At 46.3% G+C, this 26529-nt stretch overlaps 1 protein-coding gene across 1 annotated transcript in view; it reads right to left on the bottom strand.

Moving 5' to 3' along the window:
• Window positions 1–26529, bottom strand: part of LOC126541882 (polyamine deacetylase HDAC10-like) — a 58337-nt gene that overhangs the window by 12704 nt on the left and 19104 nt on the right. Inside the window, exons 6-12 of the mRNA XM_050188838.3 lie at window positions 25813–25884; window positions 15015–15145; window positions 11911–11979; window positions 9279–9405; window positions 8929–8994; window positions 8052–8111; window positions 6386–6475 (exon numbers count right to left, since the gene is read on the bottom strand). Coding sequence (XP_050044795.2) covers window positions 6386–6475; window positions 8052–8111; window positions 8929–8994; window positions 9279–9405; window positions 11911–11979; window positions 15015–15145; window positions 25813–25884 — 615 coding nt within the window. The remainder of the gene's footprint in view (window positions 1–6385; window positions 6476–8051; window positions 8112–8928; window positions 8995–9278; window positions 9406–11910; window positions 11980–15014; window positions 15146–25812; window positions 25885–26529) is intronic.

Below are 26529 nucleotides of genomic sequence, written 5' to 3' on the forward strand. Positions count from 1 at the left end.
GACCGACCGACCGACCGACCGACCGACCGACCGACCGACCGACCGACCGACCGACCGACCGACCGACCGACCGACCGACCGACCGACCGACCGACCGACCGACCGACCGACCGACCGACCGACCGACCGACCGACCGACCGACCGACCGACCGACCGACCGACCGACCGACCGACCGACCGACCGACCGACCGACCGACCGACCGACCGACCGACCGACCGACCGACCGACCGACCGACCGACCGACCGACCGACCGACCGACCGACCGACCGACCGACCGACCGACCGACCGACCGACCGACCGACCGACCGACCGACCGACCGACCGACCGACCGACCGACCGACCGACCGACCGACCGACCGACCGACCGACCGACCGACCGACCGACCGACCGACCGACCGACCGACCGACCGACCGACCGACCGACCGACCGACCGACCGACCGTAATCATTCATCGTGAGCTGCTGCTTTCACTCAGAAGTGCCACGAAGGTAGGCCGAAGGCAGACCGAAAATCGGCGTTTTCAACGAATGATAACGTGTCTTCGACGCATTCACTAAGCGCCGCCAATACAGATGTTGCAGCCATTGGGGTCGGTCACCATTGTAGCCACCATTGGGACCCGGCGCGTGCATGCTGAACGGTCAAGCTTATCCGCTTAGGGACAATTTCAGGATAGATATTACGAAATTTTAGCTCAGGAATGTATGGACGCCTGCTGCGGGGCTTTTGATTAAGATCAAGTTAACAAAACAAAAATTCAATGCCCTTCCACTGTGTGAAGAAGGATGACGAGCGAAGCTTTGAATGGGGGCCGCTTACTGGCGAACTGCACCTCCGCCGCGGATCGGCCCGGTATTGCACTATCTTCGGGATCGGCGCACGTGCGGGGAGTATACTTAACGCCGGCTGCACCTCCGCCGTGGGTCGGCCAGGCGTTGGACTGTCTTCGGGTTCGGCCCAAGTATGGGGAGGGCTTAATGCCTGCTTCACCTCCACCGCGGGTCGGTCCGGTATTCACTATCTTTGGGATCGGTCCCCGTACGAAAAATAGTTGGTCTAGATCCACGGAGACTCGATATGCCAGAGCCTAGCCGCAAACAGCTGTGCTGTAAAATTGTATTACCTGGAGACGTGTTAACACGTCCTTTCAGTATGGTTAGGAATGGCCGTACGGGGTGACAACGTGCCAGCTATTTCAGCCCGCTGCACGTGTTCCTATCCAACCGGACGGGGCGCACTTCAGAGAACTGCGAATAAACCGGCAGCCACGTGGCACGGGGTCAGCTCAGGAATGTGGTACCCGGCCGCGCCACCCGGGACGAAGCAGAGTTCTACGAAGCCCCTCTGACGTCGGCTCCGGACCTTTACACCTGTGTGTGTGTGCGGCACTGAAACCTGTGCAACACGTGTTTGTGAGCCCTCCTCCAAGTTGAGAGGCCGTCATCATCCTACAAGTAGAGAGTCCCTCATCCAAGTAGAGAGGCCCTCCTCCAAGTAGAGAGGCCCTCCTCCAAGTAGAGAGGCCCTCCTCCAAGTAGAGAGGCCCGCATCCAAGTAGAGAGGCCGCCATCGTCCTCCAAAAGGGCGGGTCATCTTCAGTGACGTCGAACGATGACGTCGAACTATGACGTCGAGCGGAGAGTTTATAAGCAGCGATTGTCGGCTGCTAGATTGTGCTCGTTGTGTGCTCGTCGTAGTGAGCTGTGTGCTCGTTGTCATGCTCGAAATGTACTAGTGAGCTGTGTGCTCGTAAGCTGTTTGCTGTATGTTAGTCTTGCGGGCCCCATTTGGGAGTCACGCTAGACTGTCGATATATGTCTTGTTTCAAATGTAAATCCTGTAAATAAATTCTGCTCGCCTAAGTCCCGACGAAGAATCAAGTTCATCCCTACGACTACGACTGCAAAACTCTTACAGTATACGCAGAAGGGGAGCGTCTTAAGCTTGACAATAACTTGTTCTGGACCTCGCTTGTTTCGCAAAATTAGTGAAGCCACAATTAGTCGCAGGTCTAATCACTGAAACTGTCGCTAAGTGGAACCGATGGACGGCACATCATGAAGCGGCCTCGTTCGCACGAAGCCATCGCAAGAGCGCATTAGCTGTCATGCATGCGTTCTCTTTCCGCACAGCAATATGTAGGGGAACAGCTTGACCTGAACATTACCGTCACTTTTGAGCACATATAATGACGTGCACTAAGCTTCCAGCAGAAGGCGCTGCCACAAGCACTCATGATTTATTTCACAGAATAAATTGGCTTTAGGTACTCAATTTATTGGACATGCTCCATGGCCAAGTGCTTCCGATTAATTCCTACCACCTGAGATATCCCAGCGTAAGCTGAAATAACGACTCACGAGCGTTATTTGTTCGCTCAAAAACATTTGCTCGCCATGCCCGGGGTTCGAGCCTCCTCGACATCAACCTCTACAACTGGCCGTCACATATCAATCAAGTTTTGTTGCCCTATTTAGAAGGATCAATCTCTAAGGTTTGTGCAGCTGTGTGTCTGTCGCCTTAATTAACAATGTGCAAAGCACGCCTAGTAAAACATGTAGCTTATGGGAGCCCACGCAATCTACAGTCATTACGGGTATAAGAAAGTGTTCCTAATGTCTATCCTGTTCTGGCCATCAAAACACATGTTGCTTTATTCTCTACCAACGAAATAAATTGTCAAGAATACCTTAAGCGAAGGCTCGCCCAACTTGAGTCTCTTCCCCTTCAAGATATTCTTGACGTCGGGTGGACAACAAGAGCTCCACTTTTACGGAGACGGAAGGTAAAAAGCTGAGTGCTCGTTTTACGTCCAAGTCGTAATCACCATTCGCTGTTCTTGGCGGACGCACCCACTCAATGTCTGGTTTCCTCACAAGTTTTTCCTTAGCAGGACCGCCCAGCTTTTCGCTGCATAATCTAAAGGTTCAAGCTACGCCTCTACACCAAGCCTTGCTGTTTCCAGCCTCGCAGTTAAACTCGGTATAAATCCTTACCGGTCAATGTTTCTCGAAGTCGCATAAGTGTGTCCGCACGTGCAAGCGCGCCTCATGCTCGAAGGGAAGGCGCTAAGAAGTCTGCAAGGAACCTAAACAGATGCTGCCTTTGTTCCTCGAACGGACTCGGTGTATGCGACTCTGCGGTACTGAATAGCCAGCATCATCGATAGCTCTCGAAAGACTTCAAATCCTGATATAGTAGAACTCCGTGCAGCATACACTACGATACACACAAGACACAAAGTATAGCGTGTCAAGGTGCAATAGTCGGATGGATTTACGGTAAATCTCTGACGTTTAGTAGGTGAGTGCCTGGAATGAAAATGAAACTACGTAGTTGCGATAAGGCCAACCTTTCAGCGAAGGAGCTGTTCTGAATGCGGGCGCATATCCGTCGTGAACTGATGTGGCGGGCGCCACACGACACACGATGCGCATGACATAAATGTGGTAATTTCGGAGTCCTAGCGATGGTGAAGGAATGAAAGATGGTTTACAGGACAAGCGATCCGGACGCCGTGAGCATATGTGGGCAGATGAAACAACTATATAGTGCTTTCTGACAAGGTTGAAATATTAGCTGCCGTTGAATGGCAAAGTGAATCTAAGCACGTCCATTAAATCACCGTACACATTATGTAAAGCTTGGACAACCGGAACAATCTGTAACTTTACGAGACAGCCAACGTAAATTCGCGGCATTTTGGGACAACAAAGCTGCTGAAAACCAGGCGCGAGAAGTTCGGCGGGCGCATGTATGTAGCTGACACTAACATAGGGACATACCTATCGAAACCGGGACATGTCCTGGAAACCCCGACTCCAAACATTATACGTGAGACGGCACTCTATATACTGAGCTATACCGCGGCAGGCTGGAACATAAAACCGATGAGCGCCCACGTTTTTCTTAGGGACGCAAGCCTGCGGCACCGCCGCTTCCTAAATTGAAGATTTTCTACCAGTGCAGCTTGCCAAATCGAGGAAGCGCGTACAACGGAGCAGAGGAAAAGTTTGCTGCGAGCTCGTTGCTTATACGCTTTTGTTGAGCGTCGTGGCGCTCGGTGGAATGCCACTGGCTTGAGCGAACGTTGATCAAAATTCCGGCCGCGAAACTCGCTCCCGGTTCCTTGTGTCATTAGGCCTGTAGACCACGCCGACGCGGCGATCGATAAGGCTTTGCGCTCAACTCTGAGTGGAATAAAATTGGAGCTCAGATCGGCTTCACTTTTTCTTCTCTCTCTCTCTTCTTTTAACATTTTCTGATCTTGCTTCTGGACGCCTAAATTAATGTCTCCGTTGCTTCCTCTCTTGGAAGTTCGCATGCTGCACGCATGTTTCTGCGCTCATACAGGGACCCAGAGCGCGCCTTGATAAACAAAGCTCCTAGCAACAGGCACTGCGTTCCCTGCATGCGTGAGCTGAAAGAGGAGTGTTCCTGCGGGCTATGCGCCTATACACAACACCCTTCTTTTCATTTGTCGAATATATTTTGTTGCTGATGTGAAGCCCTTATTATAACCGTATAATAAAGCGCGTTCGTTGCTTTTGCTCGTGAAAGTATTCGCTCTTTAGGTACTGAAAACATTTAGGGGAACGGGCCTTGTTTTCTTCGTGAGTATATAAAGGTCGGCGTTATCTATAGCAGGGTGGCGGCAAAACAAGTGACACAGGCTTCTGTCAAGTGGCGCGGAAAAACGAGCGGGCCACACATAAACAACATAACGCTGTGTCGTCGAGCAACAAATAATAATTATAAAAGAAACAATACACTTGACCCGCAAGAAACTGCACATCGCTTCGTGTGGCGCCCGCGTAAACAGCATATGGATGAGAACTCTTCGATGTCGCATTAATCTTCGAGACTGTCTGCTGCTCGACGGTGTCCAGAAACAAAAGTGGACACTAGCGGGTAGATTTTTTTTCTTTACGTTTTTTTCAGTCTTCCCACTCATTTAATGATTATTGTGGCTACTTCGTAGATCGTTATCTAATTGAGCATTGAGAAGAGCCTTTTGTATGTTTTACTTTCGTGCGTGTGCGTGCGTGTGTTGAGATAGAACTTAGACAATTAATTATTGAGATAACAATAAATAGAAGAGTCCTTAACGGCTATTTGTTTCACTTAGATACTAGCAAAACAACATTAAAAACACAATGAAACGTAAATATACGTTGTTGGTACTCGTTCATAACTTACGGAGAAAAGGTAAAAGTAGCGACTCAACAGTAGAAGAACAGTTTCTTGTTGGGATAGTTGGTTCCGGTGTTGGTAGGATGACTACGAAAGGTCCGTTGCACATTAGAAGAAATAAGACGTAGATGAGCCACCCAAAACAACTAGTCTTACAAGAAGCTCTTCTACCTCTTATTTCTAGTATACACTCTTAAGCAAAGTTACACCCTTTTGCCACACAACAATAATCGTCATCTGTCTCGTCCGCATTTTCTTTAACGCGGCGAGCCCGGTACTTTCCAGTAACGAACGGCATGCGCGTTATCAGGATGACATAGCATTCTTGACAGGTAAGTAGCGGGTGCGGCGTTTTCAAGAAAGGAAACGCAAGCAAGGCAGATGACGATTGTCGTTGTATGGCAGAGATACACCCCAAAGGGTGTAACTTTGCCTAAGAGTGTAGCAGGAGTCTTCCGTGAGAAGTTATATTGCGCACATTTACTAAATGGCACGCTACCATATAAGCTTCTCAGAAACTACACAAGTTATGTCGCAACATTGGCAAATTACTATGCAACTTTTCTAGAAGTCGCAGTATGTAAAGGTGGCAACGTTGCCTCTATTTTAGAAGTCCACAAAGATAGTACATGGTTAAAACAGAGACCGCATATGTCGGAGGTTAGACGAGTATGTTTCACGCAGATGCACTGAATAGAGGGCACACAATAACGCGTAATCATGTGCAGTCGATAATCATCCGTTATGTCATCGTCTTCGAAACTCTGAAGAAGTGCACCTTGCAATGCACGCACTGCTAACTGCTTGACGATCGGGACAGGTAGTGCTTGACGAGACTGACATTTCTCAGAGCCTGAACCTGGTCGAGGGCGGTCATGAGCGTTTCTTGCTATGAAAAAAAAAGGAAAGGAAAGAAAAAAGAAAAAAAATGAAAAAGCAGCGCTAACTCTCGAAAACTCGAGCACGGAGCACTAGCCAGACTGGGGAAAGCCCGCGAGGAACCAGGATGACATTGGGCGTTCGCTGAATCCTTATCAAGCACAAGCATCTCCGAAGGCGACGCGGGCTCCATCGTGAGGGCAATGACGCAACAGGTGCCTACGTGCTCATTAAATCCTTATCGGTTTTTAACACTGTAACACTGCGACAGACAGCGCCCGCCGTGTTGCTAGGGTGACCCTTACCTCCAGCTGGATGATCACCCTGCCGTGAGCCAGGTTCTTCAGGAGTGACGTCATGTGCTGATAGCCGGCAGGCGTAACGCAACAGTCGCCCTGCAACGACGTCAGTTTACGTGTCCAGCGTGCTGAAATCAGCAGCGCGCCGGGAGGCATCCGGAATGCAGTTAGCATTTTATCAGATTTTTCTATACAGAGGCGATCGTTTTTGTCAGCTACTTCTCCAGGCTTCCGCTTGTTGCCATTTTCAGTCGAACGAGCATGTTTCATAAATATTGCGCCCACGTTTAGACGCCGCTAATTAGTAAAACGCCGCCGTCCCCCACCGCGCACACGAATTATGCGAGCGTTTTTCCATCAGTTTTACCGAGAAAGCGTGAAGCTTACTTGGGTGAATTGCGAGGTAGAAGAAGAAGAAGAAAAAGAAGGGAGTCGATGGCAAACTTGCCTTGTGAGCGCCCTTGCTATCGACTCCATTGATATTCGGTACGATGTTGGTAGGAAGACGACAGAAGCTCGGTTCCACAGTAGAAGAAATAAGACGTAGGTGTAGGAGAGCCATCAAGACCAACTATTCCGTCTAGTGCCGAAGAAAGCTTTGCACGTTCTGTTCAAACACTGGAATTTGTAAATAAGACCCATTCAGAAGACCAGAGAGCGTGCTACGGCAATCTTTAATCGCACTGTACAGCCATAGATGAATATTTTTTAGTTTATTGGTGGGGCTCGACGTCCGAAGAGAAAGAAAAGAAAAGACAGAAGCAGTAGGGAAAGTGAAGAGGCTAACCGGATAAATAATCTGGTTTGCGACACTTTGCCTCAGCTGTGTTTGACGCTGTAGTGCAGGGCTCTGGAATATATTTGCGCTGTCTGTTGTCCTTTAACCTGCAATTAAGACGAAGCGCTATATAGCGTTTGAGCATTCTGCCTTAATATGAACACATCTGCCACGTTCGAGGATTGAACCCGCGAAGTTGTGCTCAGCAACAGAACAGCGAATGCATTACTGAGTGCACGGAGTGGGCTGTAAGACTAAACTAAGTTCGTGCGTGAGCTATTCTTCGATTTTGTTTTTGGGACCCAGCAGTGGTGCTTCTAGTTCTTCTTTCTTTTCTTTATCGTGGTGTAGAGGGACGTGATGTTAGTTACTCGTTAGGTAACTTGTATATTCACCGCGATTCTTAAAGTGGTAGTTTCCTTAAAGCGGTGAATTATTCTTCCTTTCGAAAAGCGCACCTCGCAGTCGATCGGACAAATCGCTACAGGTACCAGGAAGTGCTCAGGTTGAGTGCGCACAGGCGAGAGGGCGCGTCGATACGTCTGTTTTACCGTCTACCTAGAGGCGTCCGTCGCGCAAGTTTACAGCAATAGACAAAGGCGAGAGGCAACCACAGCGCATGAAGACAGTCCTGCAGACTCTTTCCTGGAGTACCTCCGGCAGGCTGCTATGTCCGCAGAATTTTAACTCGCCCTGTCCAAGTTCCCCTTCCTCCCCATTGGTTCGTCAACAAGAAGGGAGGGAGCATGTCGTACCCGATTATTACAAATAAAACATGTTTAACAACAACAATAACAATGAGAACGACGCACACGACGGCCATGTTGTTTGTTCTCACTGCTGCAAATGTGCAAAGGAGCCGCAAGTGTAAGAGCAAGGTTCAACATAACTCACCAGGATGTCTCCTTTCGCGGAGTCAAATCCGGCGGACACGATCACCAGCTCAGGGTCGAACTGTGGTGAAAACGTGAGGGAGTTAGAAAATTTCTCTCGCAGCTTCTCACACTGGCGATGCACGACAATTACGCTTTACGTCCTGTGCGATTATTGGTTGTTCTCTTATTCACATGTTACTGCTATACATTGGTTGCTAAGATACTTTGTTATTGCGTGTTCGGCAGGCTGCTTTCATCTGTTTGTATCAGTGACCCCATTCGCTCAGTGCCGTATAGCCGATTAACGTACTTACGGACTTCTACTGTTTCAACTAAGATGCCGAATTTCTAGAGCCATGTTTACGAATGTCGTACTGACACCACTCATAGCGTGATTTTTCATTTGCCATGGGCAAGACCCGTTTCAAAGGAACATAAATAAAGCCACCACGGATTTGTTTCGAGCGTAAATTTTCGAACCCTTACTGTTATTTGGACTTCCCAGCAACAGCGCCACCAATTTGTAGAACCATTGTACAACAGCAGTCAAAACATCAGCCGCCGTTACGGGAATGTATTATAAAGAAATTTCATTTGTCTATGACACCGGCCATTCTAACTGCGGCTACAGGTCACAGCGCCTGCCACGGAGTCCATACAGAACAAAAATAGCACTTATTTTTTTTAATATACTGTCATCTCGAGTAATACGGTAATTATTAGTATTTTGACCGAACTGTGTCACTTTTTGACATCGACTGCCGTATTCTTTCTCTTATTTTCAGGTTGGCAGGTTTGCACTAAACAAGCGGGCCACATTTGCGATCGCGCGTGTTGTTAACAAATCAAGCACGCCTAGTAAGAGAACCAGATCAACGGCATCCGTTCCGACTCACCTCTGAAGCTACGGGCATAACCAGCTGATACATGGCAGTCAAGTAGTCAGCATCAGTCATGGCAGGCTGAAAAGCACACCAATTGTAGTAAATATTTAAAGAGTGCTAGCGAAATCTTAAAATATATTGGATATAAATTCAGGATCACCACTTTAAAGATAATTGAAAGCTTGTTAGTACTTGCTTCCTGAAAAGTACAACACACACTTTGTAGGTCGCTTCATCCAAACCATGGAAAAACCTGAAAACTTACCATGTAAACTATGCGTACAAAAAAAGTGTCCATAATGTCACAAGCATTAGTAATGTACTAATTGTTTGTAACACGACGTACGGACGCAGACACGCACCTTGGTCCATGGTATGTTGATGTTGTACCCTCTTCCAGCACCTTTACCAATGTACGTGGCATCGGAGATTTCCGTTTTCGGAAAGATCTTTTCTTTCGAGTATCGGTGAAGAGAGACGTAAAGGACGCTGCGAAGAACATCGAGAGACAAAAAGAGAAAAAAGAACGCTTTGTTCTTACGCCAAATAAAAAGCACACGCAATGGAAGGAAACATTATTTATTTTGTACGGACTGACGCCATTTCAAGGGCACAAAATTTCCCTTGAAGTTCACATTTGCCATTTGCCGACAGAGGTTTATAGCTGCATTGCTTTTTCTAAGACCCGGGCTCGTCGAGTAGGACCAGCTGGTTTCGGGAATTCTTGTCGCAAACAGAAAATCAGGGCGGACATGATAGGACACAGAATAACGATCTCCGTTACTTATGTGCATGCCCTCGGGAACAAATATAACGGACACCCGACTCCACTCCCACCCCTCCCCCGCTTAGACTTGAATCTTTAGATCAGCTAGTAAAGATCAGCTAGCGGCGTTGTTTCAAGTTCAGGATGTTCTTCAGGCGCACGATTTCACTTTGATTGCCCAATCGCGGTTTGAACAGTGCTCGTTGAGCGCTGCGGGGCGGGGGGGGGGGGTGAAAGGGAGAGGGGGAGAGTGCAGTATGTTACGTTTGCATTCCATCGCACAATACAAGTATCTCATGCTTTAAGACATGCTTTAAGGACGCAGTGACAAACCTGGTTTTAAAGAAAGTGCAAACACAGAAGGTAACTTATTGACCATGTGCTGTCCGCGTATTGTGGCGTCGGATAGAGGAACGCGGAAAGGAATGTGCCGCGTCGCAGAGACTGGAGTGCACTGTGAACAAGGCACCAGAAATCGATGCTCCGGCGTGAGAGTGTTTTCCGAGAACCAGCTATTGATTCCAGGAAATCTGCCCACTTTTATCTGGAACAGCACCGAGACAAGAAAAAAAAAACCATTTCTAAGGTACGAGAAGCGCACGACGAGAGAAAGAGAAAAATAAGAACTCTGCTCGAACTCGCGCACCGATTGCGCAGACCAAGCGTTCCGAGATCGATCCTGTTAGCTCAATTTATTAATGAAGGTTGTCACCAGCCCTATGAGAAGACGATGAGCTCTGTATAAGAAAAGAACACAAAGCAGGAAACGTTGTGCAACTAAATGAGAGGAGGAATTTAAACAGACTTCTTGGCTCGAAGAGGGATGTATATATATATATATATATATATATATATATATATATATATATATATATATATATACACACGTAGTAAACAATTTTCACCGGCGATTGCGATACTCCCTAATGCGAAATTTTAGCCTAGCTCTATACGTGTTCTCATTTCGCGATATATTGGCTGGCACTGACAATCTGTCTCGTACGGCACGTTGTAAATGGAGCTAAGTGTATCACGACTACCTCGCTAATCGGGAGATAGCGAGAGGCAGCGCGTGGGTGACGCGTGGGCACGATTCACAGCGTCCGCCGCGGACAGTCCTCCTCTCATGCAGCGCTTAGTTTCCATGTATGGTATCGGTGGCGTCATCGGTGAGCAGACGATGCGCGCTAGCCCTGCGCCATCTCGTGGCCGTCGTCCCCGAAGAGTCCGTCTTGCGCGGCACTGCGCTTTTCTTCTCACGCCTTTCGTCATAGCCCCCTCCTCCGCTTTTCTCCTCGCGCTCTGTTCGCCGTCGCCCTCTTTCATCGCACGCTGCGCTCCACGTTCGCTCTTTCAGCCTTCGCTGTGCCCGCTCACTCGGCTACGCCGATGGACGACGCGGACGCGAAACGAAAGAGCAGCGCTCTAAAAACAACGCAACCTTACTGACGTCTCGGACGCGGGACCGGCCGAAACTCTGACGAAGGCCGGTCTTCGGAGGACGTGGCCTTCGTCACAATCCAATTAGACGAAGAGACCTAAGAAAATCAACGGAAGAGATGACATTTTGCTTACGTTTTCTTTTTCAGATAACGGACTTCATGCGCTACTTCTTTTCCGGCGGGCGTGGAATGCAAAAAACGCTCGTGTACTGAGACACTCAGATGCACGTAGAAGAGCGCCACGTTGATGAAATTAATAATGATCCACAGACTGGTGTCTGTTGTAGTCATTGTTTTCTTTTGGGGACATTAAGTCACATAGGTTAATTTATTTTTATTTAATGCTTTATTTTCGTATTATATTTTTATTTCCTGCAGTAAAGCTAATACCACGAGCTGTGGCTCAGAGTGACAGCTCGGACATTTCTTAACTGCAGTAAAGAGCCAAAGATATTTGTGGTTGTCTGTCCTATGGTAGTTAATTGTCATTGTTAACTGAGATTGTACAGCCCAGTTCGAACACTGGCCTTTGAAGTGCGGTATGTTTATATTCTTTATCGACATGGCCGAAGATGCTGGTGCATAGATGTGGGGCACCGGCTGCTCCTAGTCTGATGAACAGGTTCCTTTTTTCTTTTTTCTTTTTTCTTTTAGCCTCCTCTTTAAATGGCAAGAATTTGACGTCACGTTACTTGTTAAGATAACGTCCCAAAAGCCACACATTGCTCTGAAAGCTTCGCGATCACCAGATGCCACTGAACTGTGCATTTGAAATAAAATGCTTACCAGTTGCTTTCGTAAAAAATCTCCTGCGTTCCGTTTCCGTGGTGGACATCCCAATCGAAAATGAGAATCCTGCAACGAAGACGAAAATGTACTCAGCAAGAGGGGACTGCTCGTGCCATTATATGATTGGAAAAGCATTCCTCGCTCAGAATTCCATGCGCAAAACTATATGAAGCTGTAGTAGTGAATAACGAACAACTTGAGTGTGAAAACGGTTTTGGCGTGGACTAAATGAGCTGGCCTCGTTATACCTACGCCTATCGGCGTTTATTGCCGTAGAGCTTAGAAATGGCGCCCCTACAGCGAAAAAGGTACTAAGTAGTGCCTGTGTGTGGCTATGCCGTCAGGTCGCGTGCACTACCCGAAAGTGTAGTTACACTACAGTTGCACCATATTAACTGTAGTTGCTTTTGAAAACTGGTCTCAACTTTTCACGTGGTGGGTGCCCATTGTCAAGCAATGACGTAAACAGCATAAGCGTGCAGTTGACATGCACATAAAACCATTAAAGATAGGCGGTATTACGACGAAAAGTACGAATGTCATAATTATTAATACAAGTCATTTCCTGTTATAGAAACATTATTATCAGACATCAGTAAGCCATCTGCCAGAAATGGGCACGCAATGCAAGGCGCTAAGATCGCGCTGCTTTATTACGCCAGTCAAAACTCGAGGACACCTGTAGAGCATCGCCGATGTGTCCCTATTTCTACATATTATCGTGTGACCTTTGGGAGCACAATGGCTTACGCGCACACAAGTGAAGAGGTGACTGAACGATAAACAGGTATTCACCTACCTCGATATTTAGCAGAAGCTCGAATTCTCAATACTTTGTTTTCCATCGGTAACGTGCTCTCAAAGGTCTGTGGTGTTTTCGGATTTTTTTTTCCGATGTAACTGGCTTAAGAGGAAGCTTTAGCTCGGGCCTAACTCCGACGCGGCCTATTCAAATACATTTAAAATGCAAAACTTTTCTCTGAGATAACCCTAGACCTATTTTAATGAAATTTGTTGCATTTTAGAGAGAAAGCTAAATTCTAGTGACTGTTGGAAGCGGAATTTCAATTTAGGGCCTGAATATTGTTTTAAAAATTTTCAAACATTCGAAAGTTTGAAAAGCATAGAAGCATCAAGTTTACAAATTAGTAGCTCTGCATGAAGAACAGATACTGCGGTTCTGTAAACGGCATCCACTAGATAATTAAAGTGGATAAATTTGATATGTCATTTTATATCTTACGCGATTTTTTTACGTTGAGCACAAGGGTTCCGCAAAAGTTGTATTTCCATATTACTATTATTTTTAGATCTAAGTGTAACATATCAATTTTGTACGCTTCACATGTACTATTAGGTGCAATTCACATAATTGTGATATCATTTTTCATTTCTGAGCTACAGTTATAAATTTGATAGTTTCATTCTCTGGAAGATTGCGATTTTTGCTCATTTTTAATAAAAGATTGACACCTAAATCCAAAATTCGATACGAACAGTCACTAGATTTTAAGTCTTCTTTTTTAATACAACAAACCTCGTCAAATTTGGTGCAGGAGTTGCTGAGAAAAACGAATTCTTCTTTTACATGCATTTAGATATAAGCACCCGAGCTAAAGCTTCCTCTTAAGCCTGCTCTGCTGCGCATGCGTGAGGGCATTAGTAATTGCTGTAATGAATTTCAATTGTGAGTGAAGTTCTCTTCTGTCTATGTTTGTGTCCGTGATTTATGTGCGTAAGCAGTTGTGCTTCCAAAAAGCCATGCAATGATGAAAATCGACCAACTGGGCCGACGTACCATGTTGCTGCTCTATTTGAAGATGTGCTTTACTTTCACCTCCAGCGACCATTAAATAGTGCCTCTCTCTCTTTCTCTCATAGAGCTCGCTCGCTCGCTCGCTCGTTCGTTCGTTCGTTCGTTCGTTCGTTCGTTCGTTCGTTCGTTCGTTCGTTCGCTCGCTCGCTCGCTCGCTCGTTCGTTCGTTCGTTCGTTCGTTCGTTCCTTCGTTCGTTCGTTCGTTCGTTTGTTTGTTTGTTTGTTTGTTTGTTTGTTTGTTTGTTTGTTTGTTTGTTTGTTTGTTTGTTTGTTTGTTTGCTTGCTTGCTTGCTTGCTTGCTTGTTTGTTTTCACCTTTACGTCACCTCAGATATTTGGGCCACCTGATACCCGCAAGTAGCCGAGATGAAACCCTTAGTTTTCATTATAGCGGCCCTGTCGTCTCACGCTTGTTTTTCTCTCCGCTATACAGGGTGATCATTTTTAAATTTTACAGAATTTTCAAAAATTGCCTGTTGCAGATAACATACTTCTAGTCTGTAAGCTCGATTATGCAAAGGGGCGAAAATTATTTGCATATGAAATCGAAACACATTTCCAACTAATTAACAAAAAATCACTAATTATTTTTTAGTAATTACTTTATGGCCCATATTGCAATCTATGAATTGTAACCAGTGAGTTTCCAAGGCGTATTCACTTGGAATGAATTTTCAGAATGAGAGCAGTTTGTACACATGCGCCATCAAACTCGCCACAAGAATGCACTGTTGTTCCACTTACTTTTTTAACGAAACGTTGTTTTACGCATTGGAGCACGAAAGTAACTGGAACGCCGACGTATTTCGTCCCAGATTTTGGGATATAACATCTCAAAACTTTTGTGCTCCTGGAAATTAATGTCAAGTGCATACGACTTGCCAACTCACTGGCTACAATTCGTAAGCAGCAATATGTGCCGTAAAGTAATTAATTAATAAAATAATTAGTGCATTTCCCCATAATTAGTTGAATATGTGTTTCAGTTTCTCGCGCTAGTAATGTCCACGTCTTCAGCTAATACAGCTCAAGGACAAGGATTATTCTATCTGCCATCGGCGGTTCCTAAAAATTCCGTAAAACTTAAAAATAATCACCCCGCATTGGGACACTCCGAAGGCAGCAAAACGGAAGCAGTTTGTTCATTTAAGTGTTACACCAATGAGAAGCACTATTTATTCGCGTAGGCTGCCGTAATGAATGCGTATTTCCCGTGTGGCTTTCTCTTCGCACGACGCAGCGCGTCTTCCATTGCAACGCGGAGCGCGCGCTCCTCGCCCGTGTACCTCTCGAGACCGTAGCGTTGCATAGCGTAGCGAGCAGCTACCGCAGCGTTGTTGAAGATGCAGAATCCGGACACCGTAGCTGCTGCCGAGTGGTGGCCCGGGGGCCGGATGAGGGCGACTCCGTTCCTGCACTGCGCACACAGCATGGACCTTAGAGCTATTACAAAAAAAAACGGTCACGTTGTCGTTATTATAGAATTTAGTAAGAGAGAACGCCCGGCGCAGATGTCTTTTTAAAGTGCGGCTGTATGCCTGCTAATGCGCGTTATTCGTAACTGCACGTTCAACAAATACCGAAATTAATGTGCTCGAGCGTTGTCGCTATAACAGTTCTTAAGCCTTGTACATGTTACAACTTATTTTGTTACGTCATAGATATCGTTTCTTCTGTTTGGCCTAAGCCATATTATAACTCCAGCGACACCCCCTGTTCGATCATTGTTGGTGGACGACATCGCTTTTTCGACCAATTGCTGCCGGTCACTTCATCTCGATCCTCACATAAACCTCTGTCTCCATTGAAAATCTACCTGTTGCGCCTTATAGTAACACTGATATCATGCAATACGAACAAGCCTAACTATAGGGATCAATGCAATCAATATGGATCAATGGTTCAATATGGGGCACGCTTATACAGTTTGGTGCGCCAGCGCGCATGCGCATAGCGCCAGAGTGCATGCGCATGGCCCATTGAATTACGTTCATGCTTCATGCATTTCCAGCGCTTAAGGAGAAACAGGAGATCTGAGATAAGAAAAGACAACAGGACAGAAAGGACGCTATAGGACGCGCATCCTCCGTATCCTGCTGACTTCTCTCGGTTTTCCTGTTTCCACTTAAGTGCTGGAAATGCATGAAACGTAAAAATTCCAACCCATCAATTATCATCATGACAGACTCTTTCATTATTTGTGGGCCATTGAAAGTCTTCCATATAAAATAAAAGCCATTCAAATGCAGCTTGGTTTGCTGGTTCGGGCGGCTATAAGCTGCACATCTTACTTGACGTTCTAATTTTCGACAGATTCATGTGGCCGTATAACGTAGCACCATTCCATTTTAACTTTATTCCAATCTCCTGACGTCAAATTTACGTAACCGCCAACGCAAGCATCGGGCGATGACTCGCAGTGGTGTTTTACCAGCCAATCAAACGCTTTCCTCGCTTACAGGAGAAGGTCTTTCTTATCTAATTAGCTGGCAATAAGAGGGGATCGCGCACAAATGGAGAGGGTTTCGGTATGTCTTAGCTAGCGCAGTGAAAGTAGATAAGCGGATGAGAAGGACGTTATAGGATTGGTTCTATTCCCTTTGTTTAGCTCATACGGCGGCTGCTCGTAAATCGCTGCGGCGTCCAGCATAAGGTTAAAGATATTGATAAAACAGATCCTCAGCGAAGAAGGGTTGGCAGAGCGATGTCGTATACACGCCGAAAGGGCTCGACAACGTTATACTGCCACCCCAATTTTTTTTATTATTATTATACGCTGGGAAACCATTCTCTCCGGCAGCTCCCAGTAGCCAGGGGGACATCGGTGGGAAGCCATCTTTTATTCTTTTCAAAACGGTGCAGCCCCCAGCTATTGCAATAAAAGAAATGTCAATCTTGTTCGGCATAATAATGAATCTTTAGTCCATAGCGTGCTTGCACTTTGGCGTGCGAGTTTTCGCGATTTTGTGACGTCGCGTCACAGGCAACCCGAGAGACCTTGACTAATAGCGTATAGGGCTGGGGGCGAAAATAAGTTCACCGACGATTATATACGATACTCCCTAATGCGAAATTGAAGCACAACTCTATACGTGTTTTCATTTCGCGATATATTGTCTGGCGCGGACAATCTGTCTCGTGCATCATCATCATCATCATCATCATCATCATCATCATCATCAGCTTGGTTATGCCCACTGCAGGGCAAGGGCCTCTCCCATACTTCTCCAACTACCCCGGTCATGTACTAATTGTGGCCATGTTGTCCCTGCAAACTTCTTAATCTCATCCGCCCACCGAACTTTCTGCCGCCCTCTGCTACTCTTTCCTTCCCTTGGAATCCATTCCGTAACTCTTAATGACCATCGGTTATCTTCCCTCCTCATTACGTGTCCTGCCCATGCCCATTTCTTTTTCTTGATTTCAACTAAGATATCATTAACTCGCGTTTTTTCCCTCACCCAATCTGCTCTTTTCTTATCCCTTAACGTTATACCAATCATTCTTCTTTCCATAGCTCGTTGCGTCGTCCTCAATTTAAGTAGAACCCTTTTCGTAAGCCTCCAGGTTTCTGCCCCGTACGTGAGTACTAGTAAGACACAGCTGTTATAAACTTTTCTCTTGAGGGATAATGGCAACCTGCTGTTCATGATCTGACAATGCCTGCCAAACGCACCCCAGCCCATTCTTATTCTTCTGATTATTTCAGTCTCATGATTCGGATCCGCAGTCACTACCTGTCCTAAGTAGATGTATTCCCTTACCACTTCCAGTGCCTCACTACCTATTGTAAACTGCTGTTCCCTTCCGAGACTGTTAAACATTACTTTAGTTTTCTGCAGATTAATTTTTAGACACGCCCTTCGGCTTTGCCTCCCCAGGTCAGTGAGCATGCATTGCAGTTGGTCCCCTGAGTTACTAAGCAAGGCAATATCATCAGCGAATCGCAAGTTACTAAGGTATTCTCCATTAACTCTTATCACCAATTCTTCCCAATCCAGGTCTCTGAATACCTCCTGTAAACACGCTGTGAATAGCATCGGAGAGATCGTATCTCCCTGCCTGACGCCTTTCTTTACTGTCTCGTGCGGCACGTTGCAAATGGAGCGAAGTGCGGCGCGACTGCCTCGCTAATCTGGAGATCACGAGAGCCAGCGCGTGGGTGACGCGTGGGCGCGATTCACAGCCGCCGACGGACCTCCCAGACGACGCGCGCTAGTGTGGCCATCGTCGCCGCAATAGGCTTTTCTTCTCACGCTGTCGCCATACCCTCCTCCGATTTCCGCCTCACGGTTCCGCTGCACCCTCCTCTCTTCTTTCCGCCTCTTGTCTTTCATCTTCCGCGGCGCCTCGCTTTCGCTCTTTCATCCTTCGCTCGTTCGCTCGGTTACGCAGCCGGCCAACGGCGACGCCGACGCTCGCCGCAGGAACGGGCGCCTTGAGCTGCGATCTAAGAGGCTTAGAATCGTACACAACGGATTTTCTTTTGTTGATCCTAATCATGTATCATCACTGGGTACACGTCACATAAGATTGGGAGTTTTTGTGGTTTTTCGCGAAGTGGGTATGGCCAGAGAAACCTTTGACCAATGGGGGAGGTCTGGTAGCAGAAATGGAATAGGAACAGATTGTAATAGTTTTACGTCATAGCGACCCTGTAGCTGGCACACACACCCAACGTAATGTCTATATTCTCGCACTATACAGGACAGATAGATACACTGAAAAGAGAAAGACAAAAAGGTACAATGCGGGCACTTGGTCGAACGCATGCATTTAAAACAAACAACGTCGAAGTTTTAGGGCAAGGTAAGCAGTAAAAGAAAGAGCTAGAGATGCGGACGGGAGGGGTCTGGACAAGATACCCTAAAGTAGCACACGTCGCGTCAAGAAAATGCGCAGCCCTGTATGGGCAGAAAGTTATTCGTAGCCAAGCGGTTACAGGTAAACAACAGACAGTGCTTTGAATCAAGAAAAAATCAGCTGGTTTAATAGGAGAAAAAGAGCAGTTAAAATCGCGTGCAAAAGTTTGCTTGCTTCCGACTATTGGGCAAGGCGGGGCAAAATGAAGCGCGCGATGTAAAATGCGTCATTTTGAGCTTACCGCTCTTTATCTTCAAACCGCACTATCTAAGTGACCTGATACCTTTTCGACAGATCACACTATTTGTCTACTTACTTTCCTTGATAGGAAAATTGTACTAGGAAGAGGTACAACGGAGGGAAAGAAAATGCCAACCGAGTGCCCGTTAGTTGGTGGCCCGACAAAAAGAGGCAGCAATCAGATCGCTCCATTTTCCGAGCGTGTACACTGCAGTCCTGGCGCGTTGCTCTATCAACGAAAGTCTTCATTTTGTTTCTTCATTTCTCGCGCTACCCTTACGCAAAATTTCAGCACAGCACTTCTGATTCTTCACTGTAGTAAAATTATTTTATTGTTGCTCTAATGGAGAGGCAAAACTCGAGCCTTAAAATAAATTTTATTAAGCGCATTTTTTGTTGCCGCTCTAAAATATTTTCTTACTCTTGTCTGGGATGGTCTGGATGTAAGAGAGTGACATTCAGTACTGGATTTTTCGGAAATTACATGCAAAGAGCATGTAATTACACTTATTTGGGAAAACCCACACGAAATACGAGCGTACTAAAGGTGATAAAAATCTTCCATGAAATTTCGCCAGTGTCAAGAAAAAGAAACTAAAAACTAAAGGAGAGAATGCAGAACTGAGCTCAATTCTCAGACCATCCACACGCAAGGCCGAGCTGTTGACAAAGGCTGGCAGAAGGCTGGTATAGCCTTGCAAAAAATGTAGAAATTGGAAGGCCAGAGGAAGGGAAGGCGAAGGTATCCAGTCAGCAGCGCAAGCAGCTCGAGAAAAAGTATTCTGCTAGTCACACGACTCGCACAAAAGAAAAGAAAGTGGCGGTGTTTGGTTCGCAAGAATGTCTGTCGCAAGATACCAGCAGAATCTGTGTCGATTCAATCCAGACCTCGCGGCGAGTTGGCCCATGATGCCTGCTTGGCCGCTCACGAGACCCGCTAAAATTGCCTCGTTTGCAAGTAACGAATCGTATTATGTTTTGCGGATGTCTCATTTAACCCGTCTAACTGCGCCATGTCTCCCCAGGGGTCGGGGCAAAATGAGACATTTCATACGTCTTAAAACTATCTTTATTTTTTAGTTCGACTAATTCTAGGGCTGTTATTCTTTCACACCAAGAAGGCAGACGTTCAATGAGCGTTCTCACTGTATTTTTTCATGTGTATGATTAGAGAAACGAAATAAGCATTATTTGTAAACTTAGTCTTATATTATTGCGCGCCTACCTTACTTAGATCTTACTTCTTCACAATAAGATTCTTCACCTTATTAGCGCGAAGGGTATGAAACACTATACGGAGTATGTATAATATTGGCTAAAAATTCGCTCGCCCCCCCCCCCCCACTTTTTCCTTTAAATGAGAGGGGGGGAGGGTATTATAACAAAGAGAACTTTAAAAAATCACACAAAGCTGAACACACGGCAGTCCAGTCAGAGGATATCAGAGGGCCATGGCGTGTCTGATGCCACATCAGAGAGGTGGCTTTGACGCGAGTTTCCCCGTCACGTGTTCCCGCTCACATCTTCTGATTGATCTTTGACGAGTGCCTAACTAAAGTACACAGATCTCGTGCTCCGTAGGCGAACGCCATAGCTGTAGAAGTCTGCACGGCGTTTGTCCAGCAGCCCGAACGTAACACAGGGAAGAGAATACACCACACACGCGTTACCTCAAAACCGAAGTTGTATTACACGTGACGCGCGCATACATATGCAACAGCTCACATGTTATCAACCCCTGGCCGCAAGCAACAACGAGCCAAGCAAGGGAAGAAAAATAAGTAAGAAAACCAAGTCATAACAAACAGAACAAGGATGCTGGGTCACATCCTAGACACGTCAAGAAATTAACTTCCTTGAGCGGTCGCGCATGTATATGTGCGTGTCGCGAGTAATAAACCTTTCGTCGAGTCAGCGCTTTCGTGGCGTGGTCTCGCTTCTGTGCTTTGTGCATTTTACGTTTGTGCCGTACCATTAGGACTCGGTTGTACCGACTCGCCAAAGCAGCTGCGGACATATCCGTCCGTTCTGACGTCGTCGTGATATTTAGCGCAAACAGACGGGAGGAAAGGAAACGTTTTCGTAAATATATGAAAACCTTAAGTAGGCATACGCCAACAGCTTCAGCTGAAAACAAGCCCCTAAATACCCGCAAGGATTTCTATATGCGGCGTTTGGCAAGTGCGCAGGTGGTCCTCGCGCTTATTACTCAAGTACACAGAAGTTCACATTGAAACCATTGCAGTCATTGAGAGGGCGCTCCGCCGGCTATACACCGCGGGTTCAGAGTGGGCGGACCCACTCTGTTATACACTTATAATTACTGTCGCTTGTGGTTTGGCATCATTTTTGCGAACGGCTACTATTTATGGAGGCGCCCGATGGACGGCGCCTCCTGCAGCGCTTGTGATTGTGACGAGACCATAGAACATATCCTATTATACAGTCCCTCTTTTGACAATGACTGTGTGCCACTTTCAGCCGACTGGACGACGAAGCGTTCACAATTCTACGAAAAAAAATTGCGGCAGAACTCATCTCATGATGACTGTCGACGGTAATGCGAATAGCCATCGTGCACTGCAGCGACAGACCATATTCCCGAAGTCATGTTCATTTCTGTGCGCAGCGTTAATTCTGAGACTTCCGTTGATTCGGCTGTGGGCCACATACTTCGATTTTGTCCCACTTTGTTATGGCACTCGCTTGCCAAGTTCACCCATGAGCATGGAGGCATGACGACGACTGTATGACGCTGACGATGGAATGAGGAAGAAGGAACGATATCGATGGAACGACAGAGGCGTACCACCACGACGGCACGACGACAACGACATGTGGATGTTTAAATTATGATCATGGTATATCGATGACAATGTGACGACGCCGATGTGGGACGACGAGCGTATGACAACCGGATGAAGAAGCGGCGAGAATGACAACGATCGCACCATGATGACGACGTTATGACAACGAATGCATGATGGTGTTTGTGTGACGATGACGCAACGACGACGATGGCCTGACAAGGACGTCATAATCGCGACTGAATGACGACAGCACGATTGCGACAGAAAGACAAACAAGGAATGACGTCAATGAATCAACGAAGCGGGTACGCCAACGACGGCATGACAACGATCATCATCATCATCATCATCATCGCCAGCCTGGTTATGCCCACTGCAGGGCAAAGGCCTCTCCCATACTTCTCCAACTACCCCGGTCATGTACTAATTGTGGCCATGTTGTCCCTGCAAACTTCTTAATCTCATCCGCCCACCTAACTTTCTGCCGCCCTCTGCTACGCTTTCCTTCCCTTGGAATCCATTCCGTAACTCTTAATGACCATCGGTTATCTTCCCTCCTCATTACGTGTCCTGCCCATGCCCATTTCTTGTTCTTGATTTCAACTAAGATATCATTAACTCGCGTTTGTTCCATCACCCAATCTGCTCTTTTCTTATCCCTTAACGTTACACCTATCATTCTTCTTTCCATAGCTCGTTGCGTCGTCCTCAATTTAAGTAGAACTCTTTTCGTAATCCTCCAGATTTCTGCCCCGTACGTGAGTACTGGTAAGACACAGCTGTTATAAACTTTTCTCTTGAGGGATAATGGCAACCTGCTGTTCATGATCTGAGAATGCCTGCCAAACGCACCCCAGCCCATTCTTATTCTTCTGATTATTTCAGTCTCATGATTCGGATCCGCAGTCACTACCTGTCCTAAGTAGATGTATTCCCTTACCACTTCCAGCGCCTCACTACCTATTGTAAACTGTTGTTCCCTTCCGAGACTGTTAAACATTACTTTAGTTTTCTGCAGATTAATTTTTAGACCCACCCTTCGGCTTTCCCTCTCCAGGTCAGTGAGCATGCATTGCAGTTGGTCCCCTGAGTTACTAAGCAAGGCAATATCATCAGCGAATCGCAAGTTACTAAGGTATTCTCCATTAACTCTTATCCCCAATTCTACCCAATCCAGGTCTCTGAATACCTCCTGTAAACACGCTGTGAATAGGATCGGAGAGATCGTATCTCCCTGCCTGACGCCTTTCTTTATTGGGATTTTGTTGCTTTCTTTATGGAGGACTACGGTGGCTGGGGAGCCGCTATAGATATCTTTCTGTACTTTTACACACGGCTCGTCTACACCCTGATTCCGCAATGCCTTCATGACTGCTGAGGTTTCGACTGAATCAAACGCTTTCTCGTAATCAATGAAAGCTATACATAAAGGTTGGTTATATTCCGCACATTTTTCTATCACCTGATTGATAGTGTGAATATGGTCTATTGTTGAGTAGCCTTTGCAGAATCCTGCCTGGTCCTTTGGTTGACGGAAGTCTAAGGTGTTCCTGATTCTATTTGCAATTACCTTAGTAAATACTTTGTAGGCAACGGACAGTAAGCTGATCGGTCTATAATTTTTCAAGTCTTTGGCGTCCCCTTTCTTATGGATTAGGATTACGTTAGCGACAACAATGGGATTACGATAATGAAGGGATGACGATGATGATGGCATGACGACAACGGTATGACGACGAATGTATGACGGCGATGTACTGACGACGAAGGTAAGACAACGGTATGAGGACAATGGGATGACGGCAAGTATATATAACATTGGCTTGAAGATGACTGTATCACGAAACAATGACAATAATAATTATGACAATGGTAAAACGACAGCGTGGCAACGATGGTATGACGACGACTGTGTGACGACGATGGCGTGATGGCCACGGCATGACGAGAGTAAAATGACAAAGCTGGAATGACAACGACGCATTTACCACGACGGCGTCACGACCCCGAACCTAGTCATCCAAGCAATTTGGACCACTGGGTAGGAGTAGGCGGCGCGACGACGACAGCATGACGAGAGTGATACTCACGAAGCTGGAATGACGACCATTGAACAATCGCGATGGCGCCCTTATGGGGGTGTGACAACGAATGCGTCATCATCATCATCAGCCTGGTTATGCCCACTGCAGGGCAAAGGCCTCTCCCATACTTCTCCAACTGCGTGACGACTGCAAACTAGTGACGACCACGACGGGATCACGACCACAGACAGACGACGGACGGACGGACGGACAGACCAACAGACGGATAGATAGATAGATAGATAGACAGACAGACAGACAGACAGACAGACAGACAGACAGACAGACAGACAGACAGACAGACAGACAGACAGACAGACAGACAGACAGACAGACAGACAGACAGACAGACAGACAGACAGACAGACAGACAGACAGACAGACAGACAGACAGACAGACAGACAGACAGACAGACAGACAGACAGACAGACAGACAGACAGACAGACAGACAGACAGACAGACAGACAGACAGACAGACAGACAGACAGACAGACAGACAGACAGACAGACAGACAGACAGACAGACAGACAGACAGACAGACAGACAGACAGACAGACAGACAGACAGACAGACAGACAGACAGACAGACAGACAGACAGACAGACAGACAGACAGACAGACAGACAGACAGACAGACAGACAGACAGACAGACAGACAGACAGACAGACAGACAGACAGACAGACAGACAGACAGACAGACAGACAGACAGACAGACAGACAGACAGACAGACAGACAGACAGACAGACAGACAGACAGACAGACAGACAGACAGACAGACAGACAGACAGACAGACAGACAGACAGACAGACAGACAGACAGACAGACAGACAGACAGACAGACAGACAGACAGACAGACAGACAGACAGACAGACAGACAGACAGACAGACAGACAGACAGACAGACAGACAGACAGACAGACAGACAGACAGACAGACAGACAGACAGACAGACAGACAGACAGACAGACAGACAGACAGACAGACAGACAGACAGACAGACAGACAGACAGACAGACAGACAGACAGACAGACAGACAGACAGACAGACAGACAGACAGACAGACAGACAGACAGACAGACAGACAGACAGACAGACAGACAGACAGACAGACAGACAGACAGACAGACAGACAGACAGACAGACAGACAGACAGACAGACAGACAGACAGACAGACAGACAGACAGACAGACAGACAGACAGACAGACAGACAGACAGACAGACAGACAGACAGACAGACAGACAGACAGACAGACAGACAGACAGACAGACAGACAGACAGACAGACAGACAGACAGACAGACAGACAGACAGACAGACAGACAGACAGACAGACAGACAGACAGACAGACAGATAGATAGATAGATAGATAGATAGATAGATAGATAGATAGATAGATAGATAGATAGATAGATATGGTTTGGCTTGGTTTGGTTTGGTGCCTATAGGTATGGTTCAACCTACTACGGGGGATTAGCCACAAATTGGGTAAAAAGTAGGTAAAAAGGGAAGAAAACTTTAATGGAATTTTGTAAATTAATAATGATTATAATAAATGAATACTAATCGTTAATTTCAATTTTAGGCCTATGTTATGAAAAACTTAAAGTTAATATTTTTCATGGTAAGGAAAGCCAAACTGATAAAATTAACATGGTAGTCTCTTTCCGCTTACAAAATTAGATACGGCATCACTACGTTCCTATTGCAGTATCCTAGTGCCGACGCCTCAAAAGAGGAGGTCCAAACGCAGTTAGCAAAGTTTGTAGCCTATAAAGCGCGTATATCGGAACAGCTCTGTCACATTCCAGAGTGGATCCGAAATAAGCGTCATACGCAAGAAACTTTGTATCCTATGATGCTAAGTGCGTTTTGAATTGGTAGCTGAAACCCATTTGTAACAGTAACCAGCTTGTTTGGTCAGTAATGTTACTAACTCTGTCATTACCGACTGCAGTTATACCAAGGTGGCAAACAGTGTGACAACCGCATAGTAAGAACAACAACCTTCTCTTTAAAAGCACGTATTCCTCCCAATGAAGGAAAATAGGAAAATAAAGGAATTCTGTCAAACTCACTTTTCCAGACACGACTCCGTCGACAGCCTGGAGCAAGCAGCCGCACGCAAGACGGGCGCACTGATTCGTTTCCTGCGCATAGCGTGACACAAAGAAACATCCACAGCTTTTACGCCATATTTCACGGATCGCTACTTAAAAAACAACAGAAAACAAATTGAACGCTGAACGAACTTGGCGGGAGCAGTTGAGTCGACCAGTTAGCTAGTTCTCGTGGCCACTGACTTGACAAATTCTCCGTGAACACCGATTTATATCTATTTTTTTTTTCTAATGCTCCCAGGACTTGTTCATACTTGTGTAGTTCTTTCATACACTTATCTTGTTTTATTCCTATAATTTGTCCGTTTATTTGTATTTTTCTACTTCCTATTTCTGCTGCTTATGGACTTATACCCCTGTCACACTGGGAGTTTTAATGTCATTCGAACCGAATGGCATTAGCATCGAATGACATTATTTGGTTGCTACACAGCAATATTTAATGCCATTAGCACCGAATGACTTTTGCAATCGAATGAGTTCGAGAAACTCATTCGGCTTCACACTCGGAGCGAATGTGTACTCTCAACCCCAGAAACAAAGCAAAACAGGACAGAGCGTTTGCAAATTGAAAGCCGTACTCATAAAGAAATAATAACTTTTTGCAAGTTTTAATTGACTTGTTATTTTAAAGAGACAAGATGTGTGCGGCAGGCTGTCGAAAAATGTTGTTCC

Source organism: Dermacentor andersoni, chromosome 2, assembly GCF_023375885.2.
Source record: "Dermacentor andersoni chromosome 2, qqDerAnde1_hic_scaffold, whole genome shotgun sequence".
Taxonomy (NCBI): domain Eukaryota; kingdom Metazoa; phylum Arthropoda; class Arachnida; order Ixodida; family Ixodidae; genus Dermacentor; species Dermacentor andersoni.